The 19900-nt window shown below is 35.3% G+C and overlaps 1 protein-coding gene across 1 annotated transcript; it reads left to right on the top strand.

Moving 5' to 3' along the window:
• The first annotated feature begins 2334 nt into the window (after positions 1-2334).
• LOC112802656 (alpha-xylosidase 1) lies at positions 2335-7441 on the top strand. Its single transcript, XM_025845971.3, has 3 exons — positions 2335-2768; positions 2959-3632; positions 5275-7441. Exons 1-3 carry the CDS (start codon positions 2548-2550, stop codon positions 7137-7139), a joined length of 2760 nt encoding a protein of 919 aa, XP_025701756.1. The 5' UTR covers positions 2335-2547; the 3' UTR covers positions 7140-7441.
• Positions 7442-19900: the final 12459 nt, after the last annotated feature.

Below are 19900 nucleotides of genomic sequence, written 5' to 3'. Positions count from 1 at the left end.
TTCAACGCCAAGCTATAAGCTGGGATGATCCGAACTCTTCGTCAAGAGAGATATCACGTCAAGGAGAGTATAAACAAAGGGGGAGTGTATCTGCAAAAGACACTCCGATATTTAAGTTAGTACTGAAAATTCAGTGTATCATTCGAGGATAAAATATCATACCTTTATAGGTGAGGTGAAGATGGTCGGTTACATTATGTTGATCATCTGAATTGAAGAGCAATTTTTAGGTTTTAATAAGTGATCATGTCTGGTCGAATATTTTTATTTCATGATGTAATCTGTTGAGTCTGATTATAACGTATAACACCGAGTTATATCGTAAAGTGCCGAGTTATGGTACATAATATCGAATTATATCACTGATTTTGTAACGACCGTATCAACTTTTATTTTTAATTTTGAATTTTATTTTAAAAATATATCAATCAAATATATTTTCGTCTTTAGTTTAGAAACAGAATCTATTTTGACGAACTAATCACATTTTTTAAAATATGAGAATTTAAAAATAAAAATAACTTTTAAAAAATGCAAACAAAAAATTAAAATAAAAATATTTTCACAATCCAAAAGACCCTTACCGTTCTAATATTTTTTAAAGGATTGAGAGATCGAAAAAATAAAGAAATGTAACACTTTTAAATTTTAGTGTGATTCTATTTTTAAAAAAAAAATTGTTTGTATATAATTTTTAAATTTTATTATTTTTTATAATTATGTGAATTTTAGTTATTTAATTTATTTATTTATTAATAGATAATTAAATATAGATATAGTACTCTTTGAAATGTTGAATTGCAGTATCATTATTTTTTGCAATTACAAAATTATCAACATACACCAAAATTACCAATTACATGCTATTATAGCAAAGGCTAAACATAGAATAGCCCTTTGAAGATGGATGAAAACTATATCGATGGAGGGCAAATAAAAATTTTGCAAACTAACAATGTGAAATTTGCTGTAGTCCGTAGAAAAATGTCTGACATTTATAGACCAGTCTTTGTTGAGGCACCTGAACCAGAGAGAAGCTTCATGTAAACGTCCTCATTAAGCTCTCTATGAAGAAATGCATTGTGGACATATATCTGGTGGAGTTTTCAATTTGGTCACTGCGAGTGTTGTGCGAATTGTTACCATCTTCACCACTGAAAAAAAATATTTCATTGTAATCTAAGTCTTTTACTTGATTATTTTTCAAAATGATCAATGTTGCTTTGGACCTCTCTGTTGTCCCGGCAGAGTTGTATTTAATTTTATAAACCCATTTACATCCATGAGCTTTTTTTTTTCCGATGAAGGATTGTGAGCTTCCAAGTGTTATTGATTTGAAGTGCACGAATTTTTCGGGACATAGCTTCGCGCCAACGCTCATCTCTAACTATTTGAGAGAAAAATAAGGGCTCATGTTCTATCCGAAAAACTCAGAAACAACAGATATATTGTTTATCTCTGAAGCTGAATATCGTTCAATGGCTTAGACAACAAAAGAGTTGAAATGGATTAGAGATATACTCTCCTCTCTATACGTGCCTCATCATGTCCTCATTCGTCACTATTACAACAGTCGAGCAGCTCTTTCTATTACTAAAAAATCAGTTTTTCATGAAGAAGTACATTGAAGTAGATCGTTATTTTGTTCGAAATGAGATCATGTACTAACTTTTTCTTCTATTTTATGTTCTCACTCATACTCAGTTGGTCAACCTTTTTACTAAAGTTTTTTGTGTCAAAAAAAGTTTGAGACAATATTAGTCAAGTTGGAGATTAAAGATTTGCATATTCCACTTTGAGAAAGATATTTTAAAGTGAATATTAATGAATAATTAAATATAAATACAGTGCTTTTTGAATACTTTCTTGTATATTACTAAAATAGAAAGTTATATATATAATTTATTAGGATTAAAAATTATGTCTTTTAAGATAGAAAAGATTTGATACAGTTTTATACCTATATATATATATATATATATATATATATATATATATATATATATATATATATATATTCATGGCTAATAAAAAAACAGGTCGAAACAATTTATTTCTTACATTATTAGATATATTTTAATAAAATTAAAAACAATACCATAAATACAATGATTATAAATATATTTTTATATGAATTTAATGTCTATAAAATATAAATGCATATAAATCCTTTATTAGTATATCATTTATTTAAGTATATTTAATTCAATAATTATAGTTTTTTTTTATATTTTTATATAAAAATCTCATCTAATACATTCAATATATTTATTTATTTATTTATTTATTTTTATGGTGAATTGATATATAATTAGTTAACGAATAATTTCTAATATTCATGCAAACTTTAACATAAAACAAAAAACCCACGCCAGAAAAATAACAAAACGAGAAGCAAAAACCCAAAGGGAGAGGTAAATTCCTTTTTGTGTGTAAGACACCTCTATTAATTACTCTCAGCTATTATCTCTCCAGCTGGTTATTTATACACCGGACCCCGTGGTACTAGTTTCCAGCTCATTACTCTAAACAGTGAGTCAGTGAGCCATGGTTTCTCCCAATCCTTCACTTTTCTTCACTCTTCTTCTACTCTCTGTAGCAGTGGCCTCTTCTTCTTCTTCTCAGCCTAATGCCACAAATATCGGCCAAGGCTACCGTCTCATTTCCGTTGAAGAGGCCCCTGACGGTGGCCTTATAGGCCTCCTTCAAGTTAACAAGAAAACCAAAATCTACGGACCTGATATTCCCCTCCTCCGTTTCTACGCCAAGTAAGTTCTTAACAGCTGTTTTTTGTTTATTTTTATTTATTTATTTATTTTCAAAAACAGTGTAGGAAAGTTTGGCACTGATGAGTCCACTAAAAGTAAACCACAATGCACTCACATTTCCCTCTTTTACTTGCATGTTTCCGTTAACTTTCAAACCGTTTTCGTTCTTTTCTTTGCATTTTTCTGGCAGACACGAGACGGATAACCGTTTGAGGGTTCAAATAACCGACGCTACCAAACCAAGATGGGAGGTTCCGTACAACCTTTTACCAAGAGAGCAACCACCGCCATTAACACAAAGCATCGGAAGGAAGTCCATCAAGAACCCCATAACCGTCTCAGAGTACTCTGGCTCCGAGCTTCTCTTAAGCTACACCTCAAACCCGTTCACCTTCGCCGTGAAACGGAAGTCGAACGGCGAAACCCTCTTCGACACAAACTCCCTTTTCAGTTCCCTCGTGTTCAAGGACCAGTACCTTGAGATTTCAACAAAACTTCCGAAAGACGCTTCTCTTTATGGATTGGGAGAAAACACGCAACCGCACGGGATTAAGCTGTACCCGAGTGATCCTTACACGCTGTACACGACTGATATTTCTGCCATTAACCTCAATGCTGATCTGTACGGGTCGCATCCGGTGTACATGGATCTGAGAAATAACGGCGATTCTGCTTCGGCGCACGCCGTTTTGCTTCTTAACAGCAATGGAATGGATGTTTTCTATAAAGGGACGTCGTTGACTTACAAGGTCATTGGTGGTGTCTTCGATTTCTACTTCTTTTCGGGACCTTCTCCATTGAATGTTGTTGATCAGTATACTTCCTTCATTGGCAGACCTGCTCCAATGCCTTACTGGGCTTTCGGTATGCTTTTCTTTTCTTTTTCTTTTTTTTTTTTAAATAAAAACTCTTTATGCTGTTATCTAGTTTCTGCGTGAATCTCAAAGGTTACGGTTCAAGATGTGGAATGAAGTCAATTAACTATTAATGTAGGATCATACTTACATGAACTCACTAATTAGTTAACGTATTGGATACCAATTCTTCTGCGTACCGGAATGACATATGTATATTTTTCACATAAAATATTTTTCGTATGACGTAGCGTGTACTAGTTCCATTGCGTACTATGTAACTATGTGCAGGATTGCCTACATTGTACTGTGTGTGGTGGTCCTTCTTCAGACCCTGTCTAGCGCACAAGCATATTGTGCATTGGGTTGCTCTTCGTGTTCTTAATGTTCTGTTCCATATGGTGTGCCTCGAGTTAGTGATACTGATAAAGTAAATTTTGATGTCATTTCCTTTTTAGCGGCTATATAATTGAAGAATTTGGAATCTGAAAATGGTCTTACACCAATCAGATGTGAATAAAGATAAGGTGTTATTTTGCTTAGATAATGCCGTCGAAGATCTAATTTTAAATGTGATTATGTGTATATGATTAACAGTGAGTTGCTTAACTGATCTAAGATTTAGGGTTTATAGCATAAATTTCGGATGCATGATGCTTTTGAGAATGCTGAGTAATTTCCCAATTCCCCTGTTTTCTTGATATTGTGACGTGTGTGATGCTGTCTCAGAGATTTTTTTTTTCTTAATTATTATTTTTGTTGTTAGGTCTGCATTATTTTATTATTATGAATCTGACTGTATTAGATCGATCTTGACAAAGATCTTTTTGGATCTAATAATAGTTGTTGAATTATTTAATGCCTTTTAGGCCCACACAGAAAGATAAGGGTAACACATAAAAAATTGGAAACGCAACTTTACCATATAAAAAAGTTGATAATGTTTGCTATACTTTTGAGGCTAGGAGATTGACCTTTATAACATGCATGAATGAAAGCAATCCCTGGGTCCTTTTCAAGGACCATGATTGCTTACACGTTTATCACCATGCCCATTTTTCTCAAGGAAATATCATGCTCACATTATGTATTAAATGCGACCATAAGGAAGATCTTTCTTTCATTTCAATGATATGCTTCCTTCATAGTTGAAATTAGCTGTTCATTGACTTATGGTCCCTTCAATCATGTGCATGGAATGAAGGTTAGTTTGGACTTTGGATTATGTGATATCTAGGTTACTCCGGACTCTTTCATAAGAAATTAAGAACTATTCATGAAGGGTTATGCTTAATCTTTTTATGTTTTCTTTCTACTCTCTACATTTTAAATTAGTAGAAGATTTTACTTTTTGGTACATTATAAAAATTAATGTCTATGTATATTAACTTAATGTGTTTAGATAGTTGGTTTTTTTATAAAGCAACAATTATTTGAAATGAAGGAAGTAAAATTTAGATTCTAGTTAGAATTTGCCTGAGTTGATTTATCTTTTCACTTTGCTTCAATTACATGTTGCTACTTTTCCATGAATTGATAAGGATAAGTTCCATTGGATTCTTAAGCTTCCAGAACTAGTTGAAAATATAAGCAGTACGTCGAAATTCTATCTCAATTTTTGAACTGATATTCTCAGTCATTTGGTTTTACAGGGTTCCATCAATGCAGATGGGGATATCACAATCTGTCCGTGGTTGAGGATGTTGTTGAAAATTATAAAAAGGCTCAAATCCCACTTGATGTGATATGGAATGATGATGATCACATGGATGGGCACAAGGACTTCACTCTCAATCCAGTAAACTACCCTCGTCCAAAACTCTTAAACTTTTTGGACAAAATACACAAGATTGGCATGAAATACATTGTCATTATTGATCCCGGAATTGCAGTTAACTCCTCTTATGGTGTATATCAAAGGGGTTTAGCAAATGATGTTTTCATCAAGTATGAAGGTGAACCTTTCTTGGCTCAGGTTTGGCCCGGCGCTGTAAATTTTCCTGATTTTCTCAATCCAAAGACAGTTTCTTGGTGGGGTGATGAGGTTCGACGCTTCCATGAACTCGTTCCTGTAGATGGGCTATGGATTGACATGAATGAAGCTTCTAATTTCTGCTCTGGAAAGTGCAAGATTCCTAAGGGAAAGATATGCCCAAGTGGTACAGGGCCTGGATGGATATGCTGCTTGGATTGCAAGAACATCACCAAAACGCGATGGGACGATCCTCCATATAAGATAAACGCCTCAGGAACACAGGTTCCAATCGGCTACAAAACAATAGCAACAAGTGCAGTCCACTATAATGGTGTTCTGGAGTATGATGCGCACAGTCTTTATGGTTTCTCTCAGTCCATTGCAACTCACAAGGCCCTCCAAGGCCTTCAAGGCAAAAGGCCATTCATTTTGTCTCGATCAACTTATGTCGGTTCAGGAAAATACGCTGCGCATTGGACCGGTGACAATCAAGGAACTTGGGAGAATTTGAGGTACTCAATATCCACAATGCTCAATTTCGGTATATTTGGGGTGCCAATGGTGGGTTCAGATATATGTGGATTCTATCCACAACCAACTGAAGAGCTTTGCAATAGGTGGATTGAAGTTGGTGCTTTCTATCCTTTTTCAAGGGATCATGCCAACTATTACTCCCCTAGACAGGAGCTTTACCAATGGGAGTCGGTAGCGCAATCTGCAAGAAATGCTTTGGGTATAAGGTATAAGTTATTGCCATATCTCTACACCTTGAGCTATGAGGCTCATGTCAGTGGAGCCCCAATTGCCAGGCCTCTTTTCTTCTCATTTCCGACTTACACCGAGTGTTACGGCCTTAGCACCCAGTTCTTGCTAGGAAGCAGTCTCATGATCTCTCCAGTGCTAGAACAGGGGAAAACACAAGTCAAAGCACTCTTCCCTCCTGGAAGCTGGTATAGTTTGCTTGATTGGACAAGCACTATCTCGTCGAAGAATGGAGTCTATGTCACCCTTGATGCGCCGCTGCACGTGGTAAATGTGCATTTATACCAGAATGCCATTCTTCCAATGCAGCGGGGCGGAATGATATCAAAGGAAGCAAGAACAACACCCTTCACGCTTATTGTCGCCTTCCCGGCAGGGGCAACACAAGGAGAAGCTAAAGGGAACCTTTACCTTGATGAGGACGAACAGCCGGAGATGCAACTCGGAAATGGCTACTCAACTTATGTTGATTTCCAGGCCACTGTCAAGCAAGGTGCTGTGAAAGTTTGGTCAGAGGTCCAAGAGGGCAAGTTTGCTTTAGATAAAGGTTTCACCATTGAAGCCATATCTGTGCTGGGATTAGATGGAAGCGGAGTAATATCTGAAGTTGAGATAGATGGAAAGCCATTGATGAGTGTCACAAACGCCACTGTTAGTACGTCGCAGCATGTGCACTTGGATGGTGAGAATAATGGCGAAAGTAAGATAATCATGGTAGGGTTGACAGGCTTGAACATCCCTGTAGGTAGAAACTTTGCTATGACCTGGAAAATGGGATAATTATAGGTTCCAGGTTCTGTCATCTTATTTGTTACTTTAGAAATTTCCTGCTTTCTTTTCTCTTTTTTTTTTTTTGGCTATAATTGTTTGGCGTTGTTGAGGGAGAAGAGATGAGCTAGAATCACGTTCCTCCTTTTCCCATTTTAACAAGTCTTGGCAACAAGGCTTGTGGTTGAAACCTGAGTGTAATGTGCTTTGAGTGAGTTTTAGATTTATCTTGCCTTTGAGGCTGTTATTGAAATCCTACAACCTCCAATTATACCGTAATAAATAAATTCGGAAAAAATTGTCCACCGTGTAAATCTAGCCGAAGCATCCAAATTCCAGTTATTATTTAAAAAAAATAATAGAAAAAATAAAGACTTCTCAGAGTGAAACATGACAAGCCTATGTTGCAGAATTTCACTTTGGGATATTTTGCCAATTTTGCTTCCATGTTCAGATATCTTAGTTGTATGGTTTTACCTAATAATATACTTATTAGGCTATTTATTTATGTCTCCAACCAAAAAAAAAAAAAAAAAAAAATAGATGAGGGCATGAAGCATTGAGGCATATATAACAGTCCACCACTAGAGGTTTGTGTAATTAATGCTGGTGGGTATCAGACACTACTTGATGGCCCACAGGCAAGTGCTTATTTTACCTGCTAGTTCACTGGATTTTTTATTAGAAAAGACACATGGACATGACACGTGTATATCTCGTTTATAATGTAAATAAAATATAATAGAATAAATTTTTAGTAGCTATAAAAAAAATGTATAACTCTTAGCATTTTTTACACGAGTGAACTACCAATCCGCTCCTGTCTATTTTTCAGAATGACAATGCGATCCCTTATCATAAAAACGACCCACTTTGGTCTCTGTCCTTTACTTTCATGACCCAACGCAGTCTCTGTAGGTGTTTTTCCGTCAACTCTGAACGAAAAATGCTGACGTGTTCAAAAATAAAGAGGCACCTAATTGTCTCTAAATTTAAATTGGTTAAAGGTATATTTGTCCTTATTCTTTAAATAATAATTTTTTAAAATTTTTTATTCATTATATTAATATTCTTTTTTAATAAATTATTGAATATATGGTTTAATAGTACAAACTAATTAATAAATTATGTAAATTTAAAAATATCATCTATTATGAATAATTCTCAAATATAATTTTTAGATATATATAAATAATAAATATTAAAATTCGATTAACACATTAATAATAATAATTCTATGATATACTATTAGTATTATGATCTAAATAATTTTCACAATATAATAAAATCTAATGAACACATTATTTAATATATAGTAAAATGTTTTTGAGTAATAACAAATTTAATTTTTTTTATTTCTTTAAACGAAATTAATAATTCTATTTGATATTTTGGCACTAAAATACACTATGAATAGACTACTAATAGTCTAATACTAAATGGAATAAAACATAATATATATATATATATATATATATATTAAATTTAAATATACATAAAATTTTAGTTAATCCACATTATTCTTATATTCATAAATCTTCATAAATTTCTAGCTTATGAGAATATATATTATTGATACTTTGAGTTTGTTGAGTTTATAAATAGTCTTCATAATATAATATATATATATATATATATATATATATATATATTATGTTTTATTTTATTTAATATTAGTAGCCTACTCATGGTGTATTTTAGTGCAAAGATATTAAATAGAATTATTAATTTAGTTTAAAGAGAGAAAAATAAAAAAAATTATTATATATCAAATAATGTGTTTATTATTTTTTATTTTATTGTGAAAATTATCTAGATTATAATACTAATATTATATCATAGGATTATTATTATTAGTGTATTAACCGTATTTTAATATTTATTATTTATATATTTAAAAATTACATTTGGAAATTATTTATTTAATTTCATAATAAATAAGATTTTTAAATTTAAATAATTTATTAATTAGTTTGTACTTATTATACCATATATTCAATAATTTATTTAAAAAAATAATAATATAATGAATAAATTTTTTTAATATCATTTAAAGAATAGGGACAAATAAACCCCTAACTAATTTAAGTTTAGAAACAATTAGGTTCTTGTCCATTTTTTAACCTGACATGTCAGTATTTTCCGTTCTAGAATTAACGGAAAAACACCCACAGGAACCGCGTTGGGTCAAAAAAGTAAAGGACAGGGACCAAAATGGATCGTTTTTATGGTGAGGGGTCGTATTGTCATTCTGAGAAATGGACAGGGGTCGGGTTGATAGTTCACTCTTTTTTACACACATTTTATATCTTTTTCTGTCCCGTTTTTCTCACAAAAACAAGGCAACAATGGCCAGTAACCTCGTTTACATAGTTGTGTGTGTTTGCCCCAATTGTCATATGAGAAATGGCGGAGTGATATTTGAGTGTGACAATCCGATACTGTTGCGGACTCAGCGTGCAAGTATGTAGGTCGAGTGTACAGAACCACCACGACCGACATCTCCAGCCTTGGCAGAAAGTTCCATCACTTGTTCCGCCATGATTCTCCCATAGATGTCAAACATGAGCCGCACATACTCGAAAAGATTTGATAGTGGGGGCGAAATATATATAATATGATAATAATTTTTATAATAAAAATATTATGTTTACATAGAACGTTAACTATCAAATTATCTATTGTAAATTTGTGTATAAATACATATATTTAATTTATTTTCAATGTATATTTTATATTTTAAAATTTATATTTTAAGATTTATTCTGTACAAATGATTATTTTATGTATACGTAGCATAATTGTTGTTATAATTATATTTGTTATTGTAAAATATAATTAGATTTCAAAATATCTAATTACAAATTAAATTACTAAAATAGTAATTTAAATAATAATATAGAATTTAAAATTTAAATTTTTATATTTCATATTTTAAAATCTTGACAATATAATCAAAATGTTTTTTTTATATATATTGTTAAACAATCATTTAAAATTCAACCTTCATACAATTAGCTCTTGATGATATTTATAGTTGAAAAAAAATTAAAGCTAATTTAAAAAAAAAGCACAAATAGATAGATAATATTCTTTCGAGTTGATTTTTAAGAAAGAACACCAATCTTATTTAAATTTAAAAATTAATAATTATAATGAACATCTAATATGAAGTTCTCAAATTGACTATTAAGTGTCTAAAGTTGAATAAAAAATTATTGTGGGATCAAATTAAATAATTTAGTGGGGGCAAATAAATATTATTATCATATACTACTCAATAAAATTTTAAATTGTAATGGAGCACTTACCCCATAGCTATAACAGTAGATCCATCCCTAAATATATGTTTTATTTGTGATAATACTAAAGATGTGTGAATTTATTAATATTTAAAATGTATTTTTAGTAAAAAATGGTACCAAATTTAATTTTTAAAAGAGAATATATTATTGCACTTTCAATAATCCTCAATACATAAATTAGTTATTATGTTATCAAATTATTTGTTTTTACGGATGTATTTCTTCTATTATGTTGAGAAATTTTTAATTATTTTTACATGTTAATGATAATAAATTATACGAATAATTAAATATAAAAGTATATATTGGAATAATTTTTTCGGTATGTTTATCCTAATTATCATTAGTAGGTTAGTATGTTAATTTTTTCTATTATTAACATTATTGTGTATATTAATATTATAATGTGTAGTAATTTAGATATTATATTATAGGGTTAAGTACGATTTTGGTCCTTAAAGTAGAGGTTGAAAATGTTTTTCGTTCCCAATATTTTTTGGCTTACAAAATTGTCTTTAAGGTTTAACTTAATTTTAAAATTGTCCTTTTTACCAAAATTTTAATTTTTATTACCAAATTATCCTTAATTAAAAAATATAAAATAAAAAACAAGAAAAAAAAACAGGTTAAATAAAAATGGGGAAGGGAAGGTGGGAAGGAGAAGGGGAAGAAAATCCGCCGCTGCTCCTCACTGCTCGCCGTTGCTCTTCGTCGTTCGCATCCTCGTCGTAGGATCTCGCCGCAAGATCTCGTCGCTGCTCTTCATCCTCGTTCGACGTCGACACCAGTAGATCCGCACGGATGGACATCATGCGTCGCTCGTTGTTTCTGCTCCTCCTCCTCGCTCGGTCGCTAGTCCTCGCGGCTGTGCTTCGTGTCACTCGTCGCTGTGTTTCGTGTCCTCGCCGCTGTGCTTCGCGTCTTCGCCGCTGCATTTGTTGAATTTTTATTTGTGATTTTATTGATTTTGTTAATAATATTATTTCTAATTCCGATTCTATTATTGTTGTTGATTCTAATTCCATTATACTTTTATGGTTCTGCTTCTGTTTCTTCTACTTTTGATTCTGATTTCATTATCCATTGTTATTATTGATGCTTCTAGTTGCTTCTACTTCTGTTTCTTTTGTTTCTTAGGATTTTGCACAGCTTAACCGGCAAGTGCACCGGGTCATCCAAGTAATACCTCAGGTGAGTGAGGGTCAATTCCACGAAGACTTTTGGACTAAGCAAGCAATGATTATCTTGTTAGACTTAGTTAGGCAAACAATAAAGAGAAGACGGCCAGAGCGTTGAGAAGGGAGGCGGCCAAGTATGCGATCATACAAGGTTAGTTGTTTAAAAAGGGACTTAGCCAATCCTTGCTGAAATGCCTACACCCCGACCAAACGGATTATGTGCTCAGAGAGGTCCATGAGGGGTGCTGCGGTCACCACATCGGGGACAAAGCCCTAGCAAGAAAGCTCATTAGAGCTGGTTATTACTGGCCATCGATGATGAGAGACTCCCAAGAATTCGTAAGGAAATACGTCAAGTGCCAGGAGAATGCCAATTTCTACAAGGCCCCGACAACCTAGCTCAGTATATTGACGTCTTCCCGACCCTTCTCGCATTGGGGAGTCGACCTCCTGGGGCCTTTTCCGGTAGGTCCGGGGCAGGTTAAATACCTCATAGTTGCTGTCGACTACTATACCAAGTGGATAGAGGCCGAGCCACTGGCCATCATATCCTCATCCAATTGTCGGAAGTTTTTGTGGAAACAAGTAATAACTCGATTCGGCATCCTTGAGGTCGTCATCTCTGACAATGTGACGCAGTTCACTGATATAAAGTTCGTAGAGTTCCTTGTTGGTTTGGGCATAAAGCAAAAATTCTCATCTGTAGAACACCCCCAAACAAATGGCAAAGTCGAGGCCGCGAATAAGGTCATCTTGCTAGGCCTCAAAAAGCGGCTTGATAAGAAAAAGGGAGTTTGGGCTGACGAACTTGCCTCCGTCCTCTGGTCCTACCGCACAACCGTACAATCGTCCACAGGGGAAACCCCATTCTGTCTGACATACGGGGTGGATGCTATGATACCCGTGGAGGTCGGCGAGCCGAGTCCACGGTTGCTTTTGGGCGGAGTAGAGGAAGCTGTAGAGAAAGACCTAGTAGACGAGGCTAGAGAAATGGCCCATTTGTCGGAAGCAGCACTGAAGCAAAGAGTGGCCTTGCGCTACAACGCCAAAGTACTCGGAAGAGAATTCGAACAAAATGACCTGGTCTTGCGATGCAACGACATCGGGGTGCCGACTCATGGGGAAGGTAAGTTGGCGGCTAACTGGGAGGGCCCATACAGGTCAAAGAGGCGATTGGTAAGGGCGCCTACAAGTTGGAAAGGCTCGATGGCAAAGAAGTCCCAAGAACATGGAATGCGGGTAACCTGAGAAGGTTTTACTCCTAAGTGCAAACATGCCGAGCAGGCGATCCGGCAAGCTTAGTAAGATAATCTGTGTTAAATACTTATCATTGCCATAGATTTGCCCAACTACTGATTAATATTCTCTTGTTCAAAATTAATATTCTCTTATCCAAGTTTATTTTTACCCGTTTATACATCCCACGACAACAAATTTCTTATAATATATGCTAAACGAGGCAACAACACGGTGCTCTGGGACTGATCACCCCGGAAACCAGTTAAGTCAACGCCATAACAAACGACCGCAGCGAAAATGAAGCCACGACTTGGTTTCACCAAATTACCAATGCAACGGTAAACAAACGCAAGCAACTAGCCAATACCAACAAAACGATAATAAAATAGAACGAAAATGCACTACCAAGTTTGTGGGGAAAAACAGTAACCATAAGCCGACCAGGCGGCTACTAAAGCAGTTCAAAGTTATGGGATCCAACATGCACAACAACAAAGTTCATTGAACTACACAACGAGACCCACAAAAACAAAATTACAAAATCCACTAGTACAGAAATCACTTCTTCGGCATATCGACAATTTTGCCGTCCTTGAAGGTTTTAAAGACCTCGATTGCCGACGTGTCGAAATCAGGGGCCACGATCTTCACTTGGGCTTTAAGGGCCTCTTCAGTCATCAAGATGGCGCTCTTCCCTTATTTCACGGTCTCTTTGTACTTTTTCTTATATTCCTCAGCTTCGATTTGAGCAGCCTTAGCCGACGACACGGCCTCATTACGTTCCTTCTCCAAGGCAGCCACTCGACCCTGCGCCGCATTAAGTTGACTCTCAAGGGCCAATTCTCGCTCGGTCAGCCGGAAAATGGCCACATCAGAAGTCTTCAACTTTTCCTCAGAAATTTTGGCATTCTCCTTGGTAGCTTTAAGCTTCTCCTCTGCCTTGGACACCTGCCCCGAAGAGTTTCAACTTGCACTTTAAATTGATTATTGGCTTTAACAAAGGACTCGAGCTTTCTCTGCACCGACTACATCCCTGACAGCTTAAACTCGGCCTTCCTTGCTATGGCGGCACCGCGAAGGAGAGAATGGTACATCCACCTCGCCTGTCCGGGAAGATCCGAGCCATGGAAATAATCCTCCGTACCGGGAAGCAACTGAGAGTCTATAAAGTTCCCAGCGTTAAAATTCCTCTCCATCACAGTGAGAGCCCCCTCAGGACTGGAGGACGACTTCTTCCTCTTGGGGTTGTGGATAACCTTCACATCATCCTCCTCGGCTTGTGGATTGGAGGTCGAGCCCCCAGTACCGACCACTTCCTCGTGAACAGGAGAAACGTGCGCCTCGTCAGCATTTTGGTCCGGCATCTCGACATCATGGGGAGGAGGCACCACCTGGTTGTCGTTATTCTCGGGTGGGGCCACCTGCTTCCCGTCAACCGTCTCCTTATCGCTGTCGCCAGCCAGAAAGGTGTTGTCCAAATTCTCAAGGCCTGTCAATTCGGCAGACATTCCCACTACAACAAACCAGTAAGACAGGTTAGTCGTGAAATCGGCATGACAAATCAAAGCAACAATAATACAAGAAATACAAGTTAAAGCTACTCACAAACATAATTTCTAGTGACCTCCTGGTCACCCATAAGGAGATGGGGGTTCACATGGTTCTTCCCAAAAACAGCCAAGAACACATCGGTAATCTTTTTGTCCACAGAGGACATTCCTTTGTATGTTACTTTTATAAAAGTATTGGACCTCGCCCCGAAACTCCAATACATTGGGATGAGGCATTGCCCTTCCAGTGATAGCCAGAAGGGATAGCGACCTTTGACTGGGCGCACTTTGAAGTACTTGTCATTGAACCCATGGTAAGAGTCCTCAAACAAGCCAAAAATCCTGCGACCCTGGGCAGATCGAAAGGACATGAACCCTTTCCTCGCTTTTTCTTCTTTGGAAGGGTTCGTAAGGTTGAAGAAAACATCGCCTTGTAGAACCAACTGTTCGGATGCAGCTGAGACGGTGCCACGGAGACTCGATTAAGAAGAGCCATTTGGAAAGAGGAGAAAGGGATGCAAACTCCCAATTGGGTAAACATTGCCTTGTAGAACCAAATCCAGTCGGCAACTCGAGGGGCGTGGAGGTTGAGTTCGTATAACCATTTGTGGGGGGCAGGAACGAAAACATCGTAGTTGGCCTCCTCGTCGGTCCCGCCGCACAGGTACTCGACTTGACGGAACTCTGTAAGCTCCTCGTCACCTATCTGGTTCGGGGAGTCCTTCACGTCGGAGGTCACCTAAGCATACCGGTCGTAACCCGCACTTGAGGAGGAAGCTCGTGATTCGATACGAGACATACCTACAGTGGGGGCACCACTCAGTTAGTCTACAAGGTCGAGAGTTCGAAAAAGGCCCTAGAAACTACTTTTAGCCTATTCATAACTGAAACCAAGCATGGCTAAAGCAAATCCTAAGTAAAACCTAAATCTAACGCCCTAGAATGATAACCCCCCTAATGCACCTATCTAATACTAATGACAGCCAGCATGCAAGTCAAATAAGGAGAGCAGCATGCATACAGGAACATAGATAATGAAGATAAAATGAACATGAAATAGAAGGCGAGGGATGAATGCTTACCAGGATTGATTGTGATGACTCGAAAGGGAGTGAGAAGGAGTGAATGCACAAGGATGCAGGAACCGCAACAGGAAATTCGAGAGGAGAAGATGAAAGTAGGAAAGAGCTAGGTACTTAAGAGAAAATAGAATGCAAAACTGGGGATGAAGGAGATAGAAAACCAACTCAAGAAGCGCAAAAGGCAAGGAAAAAAGAGTCTCTACTCGCAAGGTTTGAAACAACCCATTATGAGCATTAAATGCCCAACGCAAAGAACGAGGCGACGAACGGTTATTCCCATCAACGAACAGACATGCGCGCAAGAGGCACGTCCTCTCCACGAGCGGCCGACCTAGCGACAACACACAAGAGAGGATATAACACGCCACCAATGGCCCTCACGATCATTGCTGACGCGTTGGGGGCACTGTTACGGCCTAACCCAAACATCACGTGGGCCGATCCGACCCATAGGCCACCCAACCCGAACGGTCGGGTGCGTGGCACTCAACCACCGACCCGGACACGCGTCCTTGACAGCTCTCTACTACAGCTGTATGGGGAAGTTTCGAGGAAGGTGGGTCTGCTCTTGCGAGACCCACTTCTGACACGATATATAAGGGGAGGGTCCTGCCCCTCCCCCAAGGTACGTCACACATATTACTTTACCCCTATTTCTCGCCTGCGCCACGATTGACTAGAGCGTCAGAGTGTCTTTGCAGGTGACACCCCCTCCTCGCGAAGAGCTTGGGACGTCGGCTACTCCATATCCAGCCCCGCAACCCGGAACCAGGTCGTACCCCTTCTTATCAACCCGAAGATTCCTCCGAACCGTCCGGTATCCAACCAACCGAACACATCTCTTACTCTTTATTGGTGACATACTTCGTTTAAAGATGAACAAACCCACAAAATCATACACCTATGCAAAATACACGATACCATCTTTGATATTTGAGGATCTATCATTTGACAAATCACACATTTTAGTTCTTCAAATGATAATGCGAAAAGAACAACAAGATCAAACGTATTCTCATATACAAATCTCACTCCCTTAAGTGTTTATAATAGAATTTTATTACAATAATATACTTTTAACATAATTCTATCATCCATTCTTTTTTTTTTAATCACTGTAACACTGTCACTCTCATTCTTCCTTATTCACGTTAGCAAAGTGAAAAAAAATGAAAGAGGAGGTGAGGTAAAGAAGATGAACTATGAGCAATTGGATCAGGTGGGTATATATATGTAACAAATTTGACCCTCATATTTATATTTTTTGAATTTAATATTTTTGTTTTTAAATCTAACTCGCCAATTTTTAAAATTTCGATTTTAAATTTTTTAATTGCAAATTTGACACATTCATATGTCGTAAAATGAAAAAAAAAAAACTATCACACAAATTAGAGAGTCGGATTTGTGCACTCTCAAATTTGAATTCATTTCTCCAGAAATTTGAGCCTTTGATTTCTATATATATTTTTTCCTTACTCATTTTCACATTGGTAAAAATCACCCACCCATTCCATAATGGTGCCTAACACAACACAAACATCCATCCCTAAAAAATGAGTTGAATACTCACGCAATAAATGAAAGTTATGAAATCTCATGCTTCCACCTTTTAATAAATGTAGACATTAGGATATTGTTAAAGAAAAAATCCGTAAGTTTTATAGCGTGGCCGAATCTAGCCTCTCTAATATATGGTAGAGAGCATATTGGAAGTGAAATCAATAGGCTAATACGACGGGATATCAATATCCAAAGTCTCTGCAAAAATATATTGTCATAATTTTTTTAATAAAAAAGTATCATCACTTATAACTATAATTTTTAATATTAAAAAGTTACTGTGAAAAAATTATCTAGGATAACTAAGAACATAACATATTGTTACAAAAAAAAAACTTTCTAAAATCATGTAAAATTATAATACGAATCTAAAATCTAATGTAATCTAACAAAACAACAATCTAACTAGCCTTAATCGTCTAAGATTATTATATTTTTATTCTAATCTGAACTAAAATTATTGCAATCTAAGTAACCTAAATTGTGTAAAACTATTACATTTTTCAATCTAAATAAAATTTTCATAATTTAACTAAACAATAATCTCTAAACTATAAATTATTTTCCCTTAAAAAACTCGAAGAATATAGCAATCTCGAAGTGTAGTGTCTAGTGATATGTCACGTCCTGTTTAGTCGAGTGATTAATAGAAAATATGGTCAAAAGAATAATTTAGGAATCTATACGAAAATGGGTAACATAACTTTTAACGTTTTACCTTAAATGAATCACATTCCTTATGCAGTCTTTGTATAAGCATCCTCCAACCTCATCTTTGATGCATAGCACTTGAGATATTATTTATTACACATTTCGACAGCAGCCGAGATCAAGTCAAATATGTTCTTTACTTTTTAATATTTTTTTAATTATTTTGTAAAATGTGATCTATCACCATAAATTTTTTAAGTGAGACTAAGAAAAAATTTATAAAAAAAATGTTAAATGATAAAAAATTACAATTGATAAAATAATTGCTAAAAAAAATTGAGAAGATCTATTTTCCTAAAATGTGGTTAATTACAAAAATGCATCAATTGTCTATACTTTATTTATATGGATAAATAAAGTATTTATTTTATTTATATAAAAAAATTCAAATTTTAAAGATCAAATTAAAGCATTATATTTCTATAATTTTTTTAAACCAAAAACTAATACTAATTGTAAAGTGATTTTTTTTGCTTTATCAATTTTCTTCAAGCCGAATAATCCCCTAATTTTTTTTAGAATTGAAAGAATTGTTGAATAAAACTAAAAGCCCTCCCAACCTTTCATTCTTAATTACGTAATAACATTGACAGAGTATGTAATTTAAATTGGATACTTTTTCTCAAATAAAAACCTACTATTAGATTTGTTGTAACTCCAAAGATTATGTTGTAACTCACAATTTAATAACACACATTTACAACCTCAACACAAAGAGAAAATGAACCTTACATTTCTATACAAATAATAATAACTAAATTTTGAATAATGTTTTCTTCCATTCTTAATTGTCTCCAAAATCCTGTAATGGAAGAGGCATCACCATTCCTTTGTCAAAGATAATAAAAAAAAAAAGAAGAAAAAATTGTATAAATAATAATCTCTATGTAACCTAGCATAGATAACATATGATCTACCTTAGAAGTTAGAACTCCTTATTCCTTTATTGGTAAGATATAATGGCACAATGCAGGTCGTTTAATTAGGTATAGTCATAAGTATGGTCATCTGGGCTTCCTATAGGCTTGTACGTATGATTGACATAACCATAGCGCATTGTTGTTCGCAGTGCATAATGTTCATAAATCTCCCATACACATCCTTTCTCGCAATAAGAACCGCTTCGAAACCCTAAGAATTGACCAATTTCTTCGCCATCATGTCTTAACAAGCAATTGTATCTTATCGTTGTTAGGAGTTTAAGCCTGACAGTGAAGCTGAATGGCTCCGTGCTCGAAGAATTCAGTAGTCCCTCCTTGATGTCATCCTCGCTTGATATGCATTTAACGCACACAGTACTATTTGGTATTTTGTTAATTATTGTGACGGTGAGTATTGGATGAAGCAATTCATCCCATAACGAGCCATGCGCGTGCGCATGCATGTGCATCATTGAAGGAACAAGAATTAACCAAAGCAAGGTGATACTGAGAAAAGATTTTCCAATACCATGGGTATCACCCATTTTTTTGAAGCTTTTGGGGTTATGTGGTTTATTCTTTTGTGCAACTTTGTATTGGTACACATTGCGAAACAACGGTGAAAGCAAGCTATTACCTGTTAATTATTTGCTGTTTCTTTCCGCGTATATTTTTCTCTTTTTCTTTTTTATATATAGTATTTTGGGACATTGCAAATATTTGTTGTTCAATGGATTTTTCCTATAATTTTATTCTTTTCTCTTTGACTCCATTTGGTATGAGATATTTTTAGTTTACTCTCAAATTATTTTTATACTCCACCTAAAAAGAAAAAAAATGTTTTCTAGCTATTATTGTAAAATTTGTTATTTTGGGGATGACGAAAAAAAGTATCTCGCAATTAAACTTGCATTTTCATGTTATTAGCTTGTGTTATATATATATATATATATATATATATATATATATATATATATATATATATATATGTGTGTGTGTGTGTGTGAGAGAGAGATGTGTATTTAGTTAGGAAATGAGGTAATTAATTACCTTTAAATTATATATAATGTGAGAAAAGTTTGGTAGTCAATATTTATCGCTTATTGCGAAGGGAGTCACTCAAATAAAGACGTTTAAAATGTCTTTTTTTAAAGATGTTTTTTAATAATTAAAATTTAACACATATAATCGATTAAATTGTGTTATTTTTGTCAAAATTAGGCTA

This window comes from Arachis hypogaea, chromosome 5, assembly GCF_003086295.3.
Source record: "Arachis hypogaea cultivar Tifrunner chromosome 5, arahy.Tifrunner.gnm2.J5K5, whole genome shotgun sequence".
Lineage (NCBI taxonomy): Eukaryota > Viridiplantae > Streptophyta > Magnoliopsida > Fabales > Fabaceae > Arachis > Arachis hypogaea.
Note: the sequence above shows the minus strand (reverse complement) of the source record. Positions and strands in the feature narration are given on the sequence as shown.